General features: G+C 41.6%; 1 protein-coding gene across 6 annotated transcripts in view; it reads right to left on the bottom strand.

The window, feature by feature from the left end:
- Positions 1-17161, bottom strand: part of ATAD2B (ATPase family AAA domain containing 2B) — a 221718-nt gene that overhangs the window by 166284 nt on the left and 38273 nt on the right. For all 6 annotated transcript variants that reach the window (XR_016229549.1, XR_016229550.1, XM_002710061.6 and 3 more), the window contains exons 2-5: positions 13596-13747; positions 3808-3857; positions 2998-3151; positions 892-994 (exon numbers count right to left, since the gene is read on the bottom strand). Coding sequence is in view for 4 of the 6 variants with exons in the window: in XM_002710061.6 (XP_002710107.1) it covers positions 892-994; positions 2998-3151; positions 3808-3857; positions 13596-13747 (459 nt within the window). In the remaining 2 variants the exon portion in view is untranslated. The remainder of the gene's footprint in view (positions 1-891; positions 995-2997; positions 3152-3807; positions 3858-13595; positions 13748-17161) is intronic.

The raw sequence follows: 17161 nt of genomic DNA, 5'->3' as shown, positions 1-17161 counted from the left end.
CTGCCTGTCAAAAAAAAAAAAAAAAAAGAAAGAAAGAAACTGCCTGAAGTTAGTAAATGTAAAGGTCAAAAGAAAACCAAAATGTATAAAATATTAAAAGTATATAATGTCAGGGCCAGCACTGTGGCACAGCAGGTACAGCCATTGCCTGGGCACAGGCATCCCATATGGGCACTGGTTCAAGTCTCAGCTGTTCCACTTTGGAACTGGCTCCCTGGTAATGACCTGGGAAGGCAGTAGAGGATGGCCCAAGTACCTGGGCCCCTGCATCCATGTGGGAGACAAAGAAGAAGCTCCTGACTCCTGGCTTTGGATCAGCCCAGCTCCTGCCACTGAGGCCATTTGAGTAGTAAACCAGCAGATGAAAGATCTCTCTCTGTCTCTCCCTCTCTTTGCAACTCTTTCAAATAAATAAATAAATGTTTTTCAAAATGCCATCAACATGTTTTCTCCCTCAAACAAATTACAGTATAGTAGGAAGGAATAAGACAGATCAGATAATTACAAAGAAAGTAAAACAAGTTCAATGTGATAAAGAGAAGTATAAAACACTCTAGAATTCAAAGATCAGATTATAAAAGTCAAGGTATTTTTAATTAATTCAGTGCACAATTAAAAAAAAAGTTAAAGGTTCAAATCAGAAGACTGACAGAATCAGATCAACACTTTAAGATAATTCATCCGTAAAAAGCGTACAGGGCATTTTGGGGACGGCTATGGCAAGAGGTGAATGGATAAAAGAAAAAAGCAACAATAAAATTCCAAACTAAACTTGAAATGAAGACAAAGGAACAATTGTGTTAACTGAAAAGTATTCAAATGCTGCTCATTCTCCCTTCGAATTACTCAATAGGTTATACTTGCAATGTCTGCCAGAGTTGATATACTCACAAATTCTGTATCTGTCCACATTCGAAGTCGCTCCACTTCTCCTGACCGACGATTCCGTCTGATGTTAATGTTGTCCATTTCCTGCAGTACAGCTTCAGCAGTACTATATTCATATAACACAACCATGGTTACGAAAAGGAAGGGATCATATACTATGTCATACATGAAACAAGCTCTCCAGCAAAGCATAATAACACAAAGCACAATCATCTCTGATATGGAACTGTATATATCATAATTAAATATTTTCATAATCAGCATCCATCAGAAAACAATGCCAATAAAAAAGATTAAAAATGAAGCCAATCATCTTCTACCTTAATACACAAGGAGTATGCAAAAAGTCCATGGGAAATGCATATTATGAAAAAACTATGCATGGATTTCAAAGTATCTTGCACAAAAATAAACTTTTTAATTCCATTTTCCTGAAACTTTTTGAAAGACCTTTGTATTTATTAAAATAAAGATTAAAAAAAAGACAAGCCTTTTGTTTTTAAAACTTCAAATAAATTAATCCATAATACCACTAAAAATAACTATCAGATCCACAGCACTGGGAAAAACAAATTTAATCTTTTTATAAGATGGTAATAGTGAAAATTGTACGTGGCCAGCGCCGCGACTCACTAGGCTAATCCTCCGCCTTGCAGCACCGACACACCGGGTTCTAGTCCCAGTCGGGGCGCTGGATTCTGTCCCGGTTGCCCCCCTTCCAGGCCAGCTCTCTGCTGTGGCCAGGGAGTGCAGTGGAGGATAGCCCAAGTACCTGGGCCCTGCACCCCATGGGAGACCAGGATAAGTACCTGGCTCCTGCCATTGGATCAGCGCGGTGCGCCGGCCGCAGCACGCTGGCCACGGCAGCCATTGGAGGGTGAACCAACGGCAAAGGAAGACCTTTCTCTCTGTCTCTCTCTCTCACTGTCCACTCTGCCTGTCAAAAACATAAAAAAAAAAAAAAAAAAAAAAAGAAAGAAAATTGTATGAAACAAAAGGACTTGTAAAAAATTCAAAACCAAGTATGGTTAACTGAACAGGTATTCTCAGAAATTAGAAAACACTAAAGTCCAACAAATACACATCATCTTGGCAATTTTTATTTTATCTTTTTAATAAGCGCATAATATTTACTATGAATGCAGATACTTACCTACATACTTAACTTAATCTAAGTATTAGAATAATTAATAACCAAATAAGATACTAGCACTATAGAATATAAATTACACTGACCTCCCATCGTAAGGCCAATCAGGGTGACACCCGGTAGAGTTTTAATGTGTCCCCCCAACCCCGAAGTTAGATACTAGAAACTTAATCCCCAAAGCAACTGTGCTGAGAGGCAGGGCCTTTAAGAGGTGACGGGGTCATGAGGGCACCACCCCCACACATGGACTACGGCTACTGTGGTGGGAGTGCATTGGTTATATTAAGGTTAAGTTGGACCTTTTCTCCCTCACTTCCTTCTTTCATTATTGCCTCTCCCACTCCCTCCCTCTGCCATGTTACAATGCAGCTAAGTTCTATCACCTAGGTCCTCAGTCCTGGACTTCCCTGCCCTCAGTACCACGAGAAATAAATTTCTTTAAAGTTTAACCAGTCTGGTGTATTTCCTTCTAGTAGCAGCAAACAGGCTAAGACAAAAATATAATCTGAGAAAATAAAGTTTTGAAGATATAGATGCTGAACTGATGGTCAAGTAGACTCACTCACTAGCTAAGTGACTCAACCCCACACCCTGTCTCAAAACATCTTCAATTCCAAATCTTGACTAACAACACTACTATTTACTATATATCAAAATGGAATTTAATGTTGCTTAAAAATTATCAAAACCACAAATGTTAAATGAGCAAATATCAAGACTATAGTAATAAAGACAGAATAAAATTTACTTTTTATTATTTAACTACACACAAAAGCTTAAAAGCAATAAGAAAATTTTAACTAAAAAACTGTCTATCACTGATAATTTCTGTTAAATCAAACTAAGTTTTACAAGAATTAAATTTATTTCAAAGTCAGTGGTTCAGTTACTTTTTAAAACAATAACTGACTTAAAACCAAATACTTAAATGAAGTTACTTAATGCATAAACAGTCATACCTATTTACCAGTTGGTCAAATAACAAACTCTGGTTCACACTTTCAAATCTGTTTTTCCTGGATCGACAGCTTTTTCTGACTTCCATATCACCATTTATACAAGAAAGGTCCCCATCTCCCTTCTTTTCCCCTCGAAGGGGATGGCTTCGAAGGGCTGTAAAAAGAGAGATATTTCCATTTCAAAATACAAAAAGAGAGAAAAAACTAATTTTTAAAAGACTAAGTTGAATATAACTGTCTTAAATGGCTTTAATATTCAATAATCTAACATTTCCATGACTATTTTTCAATAATTTAAAGTATTTGCTATACTAATTTCTGAAAGTTTAGCAGTTATATACATTATGATTGAAATCCACCTATTTTCCAACTGTATAATGAACATACTATTAAACCACTCTAGTGGCTGGCACTGTGGCGCAGCAGCTTAAAACTCCAGACTGCAGGGCCGGCATCCCATCTGGGCACCAGTTCAAGTCCCGGCTGCATTAATTCCAATCCAGTGCCCTGTGCCTGGAAAAGCAGTGGAGGACAGCCCAAGTGCTTGGGCCCCTGCACCCAAATGGAAGACTTGGAAGAAGCTCCAGGCTCCTAGCTTTGATTGGCTCAGCTCCTGCCATTGCAGCCACCTGGGGAATGAACCAGCGGATGGAAGACCTCTCTCTCTTTCTTTGTCTCTTCCTCTCTTGTAACTCTGTCTTTCAAATAAATAAAATAAATCTTTAAAAAGTATCACACTCTACTTTTCTCCACTTTAATGCTTTACTCTAAGAATTTCAATACTAACCAGTTTCATAAAAGAATACTCACATAAGCTACTATGTCCGTTTGGTAATGTAGCACCAGGTTGAGAAGTTAACCTAGAACACAATTATATTTAATAGGCAAACACATCAACATCTGTTTAGATAAGCAAGAAAAAAAATACTACTGGAATTATTTTATATTATTACTAATATAATATGTTTTTAAGATTAAAAATAAGATTGGTAATTAGGAATTAATAAAATATAATAGCTAGTTAAAAATCAACTCATTAATTCAAGAAAAGCTTTAATAACATAAACAATTTACTCTATCATCAACTTTACAAATTAAAATCACAATGAAAAGGCTTAAGCTTAACATAACATAAACTAACCTGAAAAATATTTTAATTAATTAATGGAGGCTAGAAGTAGTACTGGCAATAGACACTAATTATTGATTTATAAATTATAAAAAAGGTGCTTGAACATCAATTTCATTTAATAATTTCTTCAAAATATTTATTACACATTTTAAACTGACAAATGAAAACTTAGCTGATTTTTCAAAATAGTCACTTTATAATTTTCCCTTTTGAGTGAAGGAAGAAAACTGTAACTCAATAGGAAGATACTAAAGGAAATGCATAAAACATGAAGACATAAGAAAAAGAGTACTTATTAGAATAATCAGAAACATCAAAAACAAAAATTAGGGGCTGGAGCTGTGGCACAGCAGGTTAAGCTACCACCTGTGATGCTGGCATCCTGTATGGGCACCAGCCGGACCCCTGCAGCCACATCAGAGATCTGGATGAAGCTCCTGGCTCCTGGCCTAGGCCTGACCAAGCCTCGGCCATTGCAGCCACCTGGGAAGTGAATCAGTGGATGGAAGATATCTCTCTCTCTTTTTCTTTCTCTCTCTCTCTCTCTCTATCTCCCCTCTCTCTGCAATTATTTCAAATAAATAAATATTTTTTAAAAAAGGGAACTTTTTAATATAATATACATGATTCCAGGCATATGGGGTAACGTTAAAGTAACATAGAAATTCTAACAATGTGACATTTCTTTTTTATTTTGTTTTGGTTTTTGGTTTTTTTGTTTTTGTTTTGTTTTGTTTTGTTGTTTTTTTTTTTTTATTTTTTGACAGGCAGAGTGGACATTGAGAGAGAGAGACAGAGAGGGAGAAAGGTCTTCCTTTGCCGTTGGTTCAACCTCCAATGGCCGCCGCGCTGATCCGAAGCCAGGAGCCGGGTGCTTCTCCTGGTCTCCCATGGGGTGCAGGGCCCAAGCACTTGGGCCATCCTCCACTGCACTCCCGGGCCACAGCAGAGAGCTGGACTGGAAGAGGAGCAACAGGGACAGAATCTGGTGCCCCAACCGGGACTAGAACCCGGGGTGCCGGTGCCGCAGGCGGAGGATTAGCCTATTGAGCCGCGGTGCCGGCCAAGATATTCTAACAATGTGACATTTCTGAAATTCTCTGAAACAGCCCTCAAAATCCACCTAAAATCATACAGAAAAATCAATTATTTATTAGATCATAAATATACTCTGGCTTTGATCCCTAAATAGCATCAACTCAGCTTGATTAGTTTATTCACAAGTCTTGGCACCGAATAAATTCTGGCTGAATACAAAGCCAACTGGGTGAAATTTTACATTCTTCAAAATATTCAAGGGGCCAGAACTTTGGCACAGAAGGCTAAGCCTCCACCTGCTATGCTGACACCCCATAAGGGCGCCAATTTGAGTCCTGGCTGTTCCATTTCCAATCCAGCTTCCTGCTAATGCACCTGGGAAAACAGCACGTGGCACAAGTGCTTGGGCCCCTGCAACTACACAGGAGACCAGGAAGAATCCCTTTGCTCCTGGCTTTGGCCTAGCCTAGCTCAGCCCTGAGCTACTGCAGCTGTCTGGGGAGTGAACCAGCAGATGGAAAAACACTTTCTCTCTCTCTCTCTCTCTCTCTCTCTCTCTGCTTCCAAATAAATATTTTTTAAAATTTTCAAAAGAATAAAATGCAGACTGAAAATCATTCCATAACAACAACAAAAAACTAAAACTTTCCTAGAAAAGGGTATAATATCATTGAGAAAAAAGCACAATCAGCTTTTGTCTGCTCTTAAGAAGACAAAGCTAACTTGGCTTTTATTTTGCTGCATATGAAAGATTTTTTAAGAAAACTCACTCATCAGTCATTCCAGTCACATTATAGTCATAGATTACTGTCATCATTTCACCATTATAATTTCTTTTTTTTTTTTTTTTTTTTTTTTTTTGACAAGCAGAGTGGACAGTGAGAGAGAGAGACAGAGAGAAAGGTCTTCCTTTGCCATTGGTTCACCCTCCAATGGCCGCCACGGCTGGCGCACTGCGGCCAGCGCACTGCACTGATCCGAAGGCAGGAGCCAGGTGCTTCTCCTGGTCTCCCATGGGGTGCAGGGCCCAAGCACTTGGGCCATCCTCCACTGCACTCCCGGGCCACAGCAGAGAGCTGGCCTGGAAAAGGGGCAACCGGGACAGAATCCGGCGCCCCAACCGGGACTAGAACCCGGTGTGCCAGCACCGCTAGGTGGAGGATTAGCCTAGTGAGCCGCGGCGCCGGCCTATAATTTCTTTTTATAAAAAGGAGAGAGAGAAAAAAAAAGAAGATGGGAATAAATACTTGGGTATTTAGGGAGAATAATGAGATTTTAAAAGTTGGCCCACTGGGGCTACAGCTGTGGTGTAGTGGCTAAAGCCGCTGTGGGGAGCAACTGGGAGCAACTCGGACTAGACTAAGTTACTGGAATTAAGACTTATTCTATGCATCTGCTCTCCCACAATATGGCGCTGGGAGAGGAGGAAACAGCTTCTACACAGCTGCCTCCAGTTCAACCAATAAACTGTAGGACCTGCTCCTGATTGGAGGAGAGCAGCGTACTTGGCGTGTGGGTAGCAGAGTTGGGATTGGTGGAAGAGGACTATAAAGGAGGAGAGAGAAAACATGCACCAGGAACATCTAACGGGAACATCTGAGGGAACACCTGTGCAGCCCCCGAGAGAGCCGGCCGGCGGTGTGCCGCTCCCCTGCGGAAGTGGGGAAGGTGGCAGGGGGAACCGCCCTTCCACGGAGGTGGAAGGGTCGGTAGCCAACCCGGGAAGAACCAGCAGCAAACCCGGGGAGGGCAGAGCAGACAAAAGAACAGCGCAGGGTCCTGTGTCGTTCCTCCACGAAGACGGGGAGCGACAGCCGCCACTTGCAATGCCAGAATTCTATATGGGTGCCGGTTTGAGTTCCAGCTGCTCCACTTCCAATCCAGCTCTTTGCGATGGCCTGGGATAGCCGTAGAAGATGTCCCAAGTGCTTGGGCCCCTGAACCTATGTGGGAGACCCAGAAGAAGCTCCTGGCTCCTGGCTTTGGATCAACTCAGCTCTTGCCATTGCGGCCATCTAGGAAGTGAACTAGTGGATGAAAGACCTCTCTCTCTCTCTCTCTCTCTCTCTCTCTCTCTCTCTGCCTCTGCTTCTCTGTAACTCACCTTTCATTTTTTTTAACTTTTATTTAATGAATATAAATTTCCAAAGTACAGCTTATATGTAACTCTACCTTTCAAATAAAATAAATAAATCTTAAAAAAAAAAAAGTTGCCCCCACCTACACAATAACATTTCTAAAAAAACTGCACATCAGCCAGCGCCACGGCTCAATAGGCTAATCCTCCAGCTGTGGCACTGGCACCCCGGGTTCTAGTCCCGGTCGGGGCACCAGATTCTGTCCCTGTTGCTCCTCTTCCAGTCCAGCTCTCTACTGTGGCCCAGGAGTGCAGTGGAGGATTGCCTAAGTGCTTGGGCCCTGCACCCGAATGGGAGACCAGGAGAAGCACCTGGCTCCCAGCTTTGGACTGGCACGGTGCACCAGCCGCAGCCAGCTGGCCGCAGTGGCCATTAGGGGGTGAACCAACGGCAAAGGAAGACCTTTTTCTCTGTCTCTCTCTCTCACTGTCCACTCTGCCTGTCAAAAAATAATAAAAAAAAAAAACTGTACATCAATATTCCCAAGTTATTCACTTAAAATGTAACCAGGTGGGTTTTCTGCTTTCTCCAATAAACCTTTATGCAAAAATGGTTACTTTATTTATTTTTAAAAAGGCACACACTAATACAATATCAGACTTAAAAATAATTATTCTCCTTTTCCCATATTTACCCAAGGCTATTAGTGATTTATGAGAATTCTAAACCTCCATTCAAAAAAAGTCCCAGTACCGATAGAACTTTAGCCCCCTCAATCCCTCAATTTAAATGTGTTCTAGCAATGAACATAGGTGGTTATACTTCTGCCTAACTTCATGCCTCCCTCCCTCATCATGTGACCACAACAGGAAGTTTTCAAGCAAGTTCTATTTGTACAGTTAGTCCTATCAAATACTTTGTTGGTATCCAGAGTATGCCTTTTTTTTTTTTAATTTTTGACAGGCAGAGTGGACAGTGAGAGAGTGACAGACAGAAAGGTCTTCCTTTGCCGTTGGTTCACCCTCCAATGGCCGCCGCGGCCAGCGCGCTGCGGCCGGCGTACAGCGCTGATCCGAAGCCAGGAGCCACGTGCTTCCCCTGGTCTCCCATGCGGGTGCAGGACCCAAGCACTTGGGCCATCCTCCACTGCACTCCCGGGCCATAGCAGAGAGCTGGCCTGGAAGAGGGGCAACCGGAACAGAATCCGGCATCCCGACCGGGACTAGAACCCAGAGTGCCGGCGCCGCAGGCGGAGGATTAGCCTATTGAGCCGTGGTGCCGGCCCAGAGTATGCCCTTTTATTATTCTAGAATATCAAATGCCAGGCTGGCTTCTCCAACAACATACACACACGCCTACCACATTAAATAAATAACTAAACATATGGTTAGTAGCTAAATATCAGTTGGCAAAAGTAAATAAAATGGAATTCTGTATTCAAAATGTTTGTAAGCAACATCTATTTAAGTTAGCATGTATACTTACAAATGACTATACATAAAGAAAAAATCAATCATTAAAATTATATTGATAGGGGGCGACGCAGTGGCGCAGCATGTTAAAGCCCCAGCCTGCAGCGCTGGTATCCCATATGGGCACCAGTTTGAGTCCTGGCTGTTCCTCTTCATATCCATCTCTCTGCTATGGCCTGGGAAAGCAGTAAAAGATGGCCCAAGTACTTGGGCTCCTGTACCTGCATGGGAGACCCAGAAGAAGCTTCTGGCTTCAGATCAGCTCAGCTCTGGTCATTGTGGTCATTTGGGGAATGAAACCAACAGATGGAAGACCGCTCTCTCTCTGGCTTTAACTCTCTCTGTAACTCTTTCTAATAAATAATTCTTTTAAAAATTATATTGATAATCTTGGGACTTCAAAATATACACCCCTTGGGGGCAGCATTGTGGCATAATGGGTAAAGCCACCACTTGCAATGCCAGCATCCTATGTAGGCACCAGTTTGAGATCTGGCATCCCCACTTCCAATCCAGTTCCCTCTAACATGCCTGGGAAAGCAGCAGAGGCTAGCCCAGGTGCTTGGGCCTCTACACTCAAATAAGAGAACACGAAAAAGCTCCTGGTTCCTGGCTTCAGACCATCCCAGCTCTGGTCATTGTGGCTATCTAGGAAGTTAATCAGTGGATAAAGATCTCTTTCTTTGTTTCTCTCCCATTTTCTAATAATCCCTTTCAAATAATTAAATAAATTATGCACACACACACACACACACACACACATAAATATAAACCCAAATTTCTCCCTAACAGAACTCTTAATCTAACTCAAAATACTCATGAAGACTCAGAAGTTCTAGGTACAGTTTTAACTGTATTTTTATTCAATTACCTCTCTCTTAAAAAAAATTATTTCACAGGGACTTGCGCTATGGCATAGTAGGTAAATCCACCACCTGCAGTACCAGCACCCAATATGGGCACTGGTTCAAGTCTTGGCTGTTCAACTTCCAATCCAGCCCCCTACTGATGGCCTGGGAAAGCAGTGGAGGACAGTCCATGTCCTTGGGCCGCTGCACCCACATGGGAGACTCGGAAGAAGCTCCAGGCTCTTGGCTTCGGATCAGCCCAGCTCCAGCCATTGTGGCCATTTGGGGAGTGAATCAGCATATGGAAGACCTCTCTCTCTCTCTTTCTGCCTCTGCCTCTGTAACTCCACCTTGCAAATAAATAAATCTTTTTAAAAAAATTAACTCACAAATCAACAGCTAACTTCTTTAAAGAAGTTAGTGGTTGGGGCTAGCACTGTGACGCAGTGGGTTAACACCCTGGTCTGAAGCATCGGCATCCCATATGGGCGCCAGTTCAAGTCCCGGCGGCTCCACTTCCGATCCGGCTCTCTGCTATGGCCTGGGAAAGCAGTAGAAGATGGCCCAAGTCCTTGGGCCCCTGCACCTGCGTGGAAGACCTGGAGGAAGTTCTTGGCTCCTGGCTTCAGATCGGCACAGCTCCGGCCGTTGCAGCCAATTGGGGAGTGAACCAGCAGATAGAAGACCTCTCTTTCTCTCTCTCTCTCTCTCTCTGCCTCTCCTCTCTCTGTGTAACTCTTTCTTTCTTTTTTTTTTTTACAGGCAGAGTGGACAGTGAGAGAGAGAGAGACAGAGAGAAAGGTCTTCCTTTTGCCGTTGGTTCACCCTCCAATGGCCGCCACGGCCGGCGCACCACTCTGATCCGAAGGCAGGAGCCAGGTGCTTCTCCTGGTCTCCCATGGGGTGCAGGGCCCAAGGACTTGGGCCATCCTCCACTGCACTCCTCTGTGTAACTCTTTCAAATAATTAACTGAATCTTTAAAAAAAAAAAAAAAAAAAAAAAGAGAGAGAGAGAGAGAGTAGTGGTCAGGGACTAGTGCTGAGGCATAGAAGGTTAAGCCTCCAACTGTAATGCTGACATCCCACGTGGACACTAGTTCAATTCCTGGCTGCTCCTCTTCCAATCCAACCCCTTGCTGATGGCCTGGGAAAGCGGTGGAGGATGGCCCAAGTCCTCTGGTGAGACCCAGAAGAAGCTCCTGGCTCCTGGCTTCGGCCTGGCCCAGCCCCGGCAGATGTAGCCATTTGGGGAGTGAACCAGCAGACAGAAGATTTCTCTTTATCTCCCCTTCTCTATCTGTATCTCTACCTTTCAAATAAATAAACCTTTTAAAAAAAAAAAAAGTTAGTGGTCTTTGCAAAGTTCTTTAGGACTCATTATTTTTCACAGTTAATATTAATTCTTGAGGCTAGCACTGTGTCGCAATAGGTCAATCCTCTGCCTGCACCACCAGCATCCTATATTGACGCTGGTTCTAGTCCCAGCTGCTCCTCTTCCAATCAAGCTCTCTGCTGTGGCCTGGGAAAGTAGTAGAAGATGACCCAAGCACTTGGGCTCCTGCACCATGTGGGAAACCCAGAAGAAGCTCCTGGCTCTGGAATGGCCCAACTTCGGCTGTTGTGGCATTTGGGGAGTGAACCAGTAGATGGAAGATCTTTCTCTCTGTCTCTCCCTCTCACTGTCCATAACTCTCTCTCTTAAATAAATAAATAAAATATTTTTAAAAAACACTAATTCTTGGAGGCATAGCAGGCTAAGCTGCTGCCTGAGACACCAGCATCATAAATGAGCACAAGTTTGTGTCCCAGCTGCTCCATTTTTTTTTAAGATTTATTTATTCATTTGAAAGGCAGAGTTACAGAGAGAGACAGAGACAGAGACAGAGAGACAGAGAGACCCTCCATTCCCTGGTTCACACCCCAAATGGCCACAATAGCTGAGGCTGGGCGAGGTGGAAGCAGGAGCCAGGCACTTCTTCCAGGTCCCTCATGGGTGCAAGGGCCTGAGCAACTAGGCCATATTTCACTGCCTTCCCAGGCATGTAAGCAAAAAGCTGGATCTGAAGTGGAACAGCTGGGTCTCAAACCAGTGCCTACACAGGATGTCAGCATTGCAAGCAGCTGCTTCACCAGCTACAGCAGCGCCAGCCTGGCTGCTCCACTTTTGACCCAGTTCCCTGTAAATGTGTCTAAGAAATCATAAAAAGATGGCCTAAGTGCCTGGGTCTCTTATCACCTACATGGGAGACCCAGAAGAAGCTCCTGGCTTCTGTTTAGCTCAGCTCTGGCTATTGTGGCCACTCGAGGAGTGAACCAGTGGATGGAAGTCCTCATTCTCTGTCTCTCCTTTTCTCTCTGTAACTCAGATTTCAAATAAACAAATAAATCTTAAAAAAAAAAAAAAAAGGTACTTAAATGGAAGCATAACCATCTCGATCTCCAACCTTCTGAAACATTTTGGAGGCCAGCGGATTGGCCTAGCCGGTTAGGCTTTCGCTTACGGCACCAGCAATGGGTACCAGTTGGAGTCCCAGCTGCTCCACTTCCAATGCAGCTCCATGCTAGTGGCCTGAGAAAGCAGTGGAGGATGGCCCAAGTGCTTGGGCTCCCTGTACCCTGGAGATCTGGAAGAGGCTCCTGGCTCCTGGCTTTGGAATCACCCAGCTCTGGTTATTGCGGTCATTTGGGAAGTGAACCAGTGAATGGAAGACCTCTCTCTGTATATTTCCCTCTTTCTGTAACTCTGCCTCTCAAATAAATAAATAAATGTCTTTAAAAAAAATAAAAATAAAACAAATATTTTGAGTCCTCTTTATATGAAAGACATGATCAAGACCAATTTACATGAAGATCTTCTGGGTAAATATGGAAAATCTAGTGTAAATGGATAAGCTTGAATAAATTTTAACTACAAAAGAATATTTTGTAGGAAAATTTATCCAGAAAAATGAAGCCTGATTCATTCATGTAATAAATGCAGAATATAAATTATACCACGTTGATCAAATCTGAAAGTGTAATTAAATAGCAGTACTCAATTAAAGTAACACCACTGTAATGATTTAGAGCTGTTTCATCTCAAGAATATATGACTGTGGGAAAAGAAAAAAAAATCAACAGACTATGATTCATGTATTTTTCCACTTAGCTCCCAGACAATGGAAAACAAAAAACTTAAATGGTACCTCTTACAAAACATATTGTAATAAGCACAGACTACTGGGAGGAAGGGGTGGGGAGGCTGGTACCAGCAAACGGACACAGACTGTCAGAGTCTTCACAGCTCAAAGATTTTTTTTTAAAGTAAGAAGTAACAATGCCTAGAATTAACCAACAAATAAAAAAATTAAAAATATTTTTAAATATACATAGAAGGAATGAAAACCAAGGACTTCATTTGTAATTTTGTTTGCAATTGGCAGATCAACTGCTCTTCTATATGAAATACTTTGGATAAAAGAGATTCTGGATTTCAATCTTTAAATCTTTTCTGTGTGTGTGACTATCCTCTCTATACTAAATATTACCATTTCCTTCAAAACAAAGAAATTAAGATTTTTTTGATACACAGTGAACTATGGAATGAATTTAAGTTGAAAACTGGATAATGGATGAAAACATTTCTTTAAAAATTAAAATCTCAATACCTTTCATTAAATCACTTCAAACAGAATATTCAATAAAGCTAAAAGGGAAGGTTTTATTTTTTCAAATAGTAATAAAATTCTAACCACGTTTTATATAAACTTTCAGAACTATAAATATTTATACATATTCAAGATCTAGAAAAGTCCTTTACTGTTTTAGCTATTGAGTTTCTATAATATACTATAATCTTCATAGAACAAATATATCTTGCAGCATATTTGGAAAAAATAAAATTATAGACAAAAATTATAACATATTTAAGTATAATTAACATATTTTTAGATATTAGTTTTTTACAAGTGACAAAAATCAGCATTGATATCAGCCTTGAATCACAATAAGCAATTCAGGAAGAGACAAGCAATGAGGTCTCCTTCCTCACCTGGCCTGTCCAGTGGATATGTTCCATTCCTCTCGCTGACCAGTGCTTCGTGACTTTGATTTGTCTTTGCAAACAGTATCAGGTTGTTTCAAAGTGCGTTTGGCTGGAGGAGAAACGTGGCTATCACTTAAACTACCATCAACTTCAACTTTCTGAAAGACAACATAAAAATATACTTATTATTCCTATTGAGACAAATAAAATTCCTAACATTCTTGGATAATCAAATACAGTAGTTTTTCAATCAATAAATATATACAGTAAAATATATTAATCCATAAGTAAAGAAACAAGTTAGAAAGATTAAATTTATAACCAAAAAAGTATATTTTGGTTGTTTTTATTTTGAAAAATTTCAAGACAAAGTGTGTGATTGTTTAAAGTATGTATATACTTTTCTATGACATTTTTCTTCATATGCTCCAAAACACTCTACTGCATTTTCATTCTCCCATTCAGGAAATCAATACTGGTGTAACACAGCTAATTCACAGACAAAAATTTTCCCAAAAATTTACCAATCTTACCCAAAATTGTCTATCTTTTTTCTTTTAGGTCCAAGATCCTATCTGGAATATGTACTACATTTAGTTATCAGACTTCCATCTATTAGCACAGTGTTTCCACTCTCTCCCAATCTTTTATGCCCTTGTCTTACAGGCCTTTGATTCTCCAGGATAACCCCCTCTGTCTAGGGCTAGATGGTATTCCTCATAATCGCACAGAGGCCATATGTTCTTAGAATATACAGGAATGATGCCATGCGTTCTATATCTACCCACCTATCACTAGGGATATTAACCTCGATCACTTTGTAAAGTTGGTGTCTGCCAGGTTCCTCCCCTGTAAACTCAGTATTTTTCCCCATGAATCTAGTTAGATTTCAGAGAATTATTCTGGTAATTTACCAATATCCCATTCCTTATTAAATATCCACCCTCCAGCCTTAGTGTTCATTGACAATTTTTAACTATTATCATATACCATTATGATGGTAATCATCTAATTTCATGATTCCTTCTACTTTTTTTTACAAATTTTTATTTATTTAATTTCATTGCATTTGAAAGGCAGAGACAAAAATAGAGATAGATCTTCCATCATTTCCACCAAGGCTGGACCGATCCAAAGCCAGGAGCCCAGAACTCAATTTAGGTCTCCCACATGGGTGGAGGGGACTTAAGCCATCATCTGCTGCCTTCCACGCTACACATTAGCGGAAAGCTGGATAGGAAATAGCGTAGCTATGACTCAAACCAGGAACTCTAATCAGATGCAGGCATCCCCAAGCAGTCACTTAACCAGCATGCCAAATGCCTGCCCGACCTCTACTCTTTAGTAGTTGGCGTTCTACTTTCAAGAAGAGCTTTCCCTGGCCCCTCATTCATTCACTCAGTTATATCAGGATGAACTCATGACATCTGATTTAGTTCTGTGCTTTATAACCCCTTATTCTGCACACCGTGGGAAGCAGCAGATGATGGCTAAAGTACTTGAATCCCTGTCCCCCAAGAGGGAGACTGAGATTCAGTTCCAGATTTCTGGTTTCAGTCTGGTCTTGTTGCAGCCATCTGGGGAGTGGACCAGTAGATAGAAGATCTCTCTCTCTTTCCCCCCATAACTCTGCCCTCCAAGCAGATGAAAATAAACATTTTTTTGTAAATACACTTATTTGCTCTTTCAGTTAACTTACTCAACGTATCCAATCTTTAAACCAGAATCCTCCTCTATCACACTTTAATCATATCCCCTCCCCAACCCAAGTCTTCAGACTACAGGAAGTTCACTGTCTTGCACAGCACCCTTCTCTTCACTTTGTAATTCCCTAGATGTTCAAGGGAGATAGGAAAGAGAAAGAAGGGAAGATTAATCTTTTCTTTAAAGAATATTTCATTCATATGCTAATACTGTATTTTACTATGGCTTGACAATCTATCAGTATTTCAAGGATATATATGACAATCTTCAACAAGCTACCACATGAAAATGAGAAATTTACTTGTTCCTTTTTGTGCTACAACTCTCTTTTAAGAATAATGTACAAAAATTATCCATTTCAGGGCCAGCATTATGGCACAGCAAGTAAAGCTGCCACTGGCATCCCACTTGGGCACTTTTATGTCCCAGCTGTTCCATTTAAGATCCAGCTCCCTGTTACTGGTCTGGAAAAGGCAGCAGAAGATAGTCCAAGTGCTTGAGCCCCTGCACCCACATGGGAGATCAAGAAAAAGCTCCAGGTTCCTGGCTTAGGATTGGCCCAGCTCCAGCAGCTGTGGCCATCTGGGAAGTGAACCATCAGATGGAAGACCTAACTCCGCCTTTCCAATAAATAAAATAAATATATTTTTTTCAAAATAGATTTATTTATTTGAAAGGCAGAGTTACAGAGACAGAGAGATATCTTCCAGCCACTGGTTCACTACTCAAATGGCTGTACCGGCTGAGGTTAAGCCAGGCCAGAGCCAGAAGCCAGGAACTTCATCTGGGTCTCTCATATGGATGGAGAGGTACAAGCACTTGGGTCATTTTCCACTGCTTTCCCAGGCACATTAGCAGAGAGCTGGATTGGAAGTGGAGCAGCCAGGACTTTAACAGGCAACCATATGGGCTGCTGGCGATACAGGCAGCGAGTAATCCCACTACATCACAATGCCAGCCCCAGCAAGAACTAAAATGCACAAAAGGAAAAGCAGTAAGAAATTCAGGGGCTGGTGTTATGGTGCAGCAAGATAAGCTGCCACCTGCAACACCCACATCCCATATCAAAGTGCTGGTTTAAATCCCAGCTGCTCAGCTTCTGAGCTCCCTGCTAATGCATCTGGAAAATCAACAAATGATGATTCAAGTACTGGAGCTCCTGGCTCCCGGCTTCAGCCTGAACCAGCCCCAGCCACGGAAGTCACTTGGGGAGTGAATCAGCAGATGGAAGACATCCCTCTCTGGTCAGTCTGTCTGTCTATCTCTCTCTGTCACTCTGCCTTTCAAAATAAATGAATCTTTTTTTTTAACTTTTATTTAGTAAATATAAATTTCCAAAGTACAGTTTATGGATTACAATGGCTTCCCCCCCTCCATAACTTCCCACCCACCTGCAACCCTCCCCTTTCCCGCTCCCTCTCCCATTCCATTCACATCAAGATTCATTTTCAATTATCTTTATATACAGAAGATCAATTTAGTATATATTAAGTCAAGATTTCATCAGTTTGCACCCACACAGAAACACAAAGTGTAAAATACTGTTTGAGTACTAGTTATAGCATTAATTCACACTGAACAACACATTAAGGACAGAGATCCTACATGAGGAGTAAGTGCACGGCGACTCCTGTTGTTGACTTAACAATTTGACACTCTTGTTTATGGCGTCAGTAATCACCTGAGGCTCTTGTCATGAGTTGCCAAGGCTATGGAAGCCTTTTGAGTTAGCCAACTCCGATCTTATTTAGACAAGGTCATAGTCAAAGTGGAAGTTCTCTCCTCCCTTCAGAGAAAGGTACCTCCTTCTTTGGTGGCCCGTTTTTTTCTACTGGGATCTCACTCTCAGAGATCTTGCATTTAGTTGG

Source organism: Oryctolagus cuniculus, chromosome 2, assembly GCF_051225735.1.
Source record: "Oryctolagus cuniculus isolate XC-2025 breed Fujian yellow rabbit chromosome 2, ASM5122573v1, whole genome shotgun sequence".
In the NCBI taxonomy this organism is placed as follows: Eukaryota; Metazoa; Chordata; class Mammalia; order Lagomorpha; family Leporidae; genus Oryctolagus; species Oryctolagus cuniculus.
Note: the sequence above shows the minus strand (reverse complement) of the source record. Positions and strands in the feature narration are given on the sequence as shown.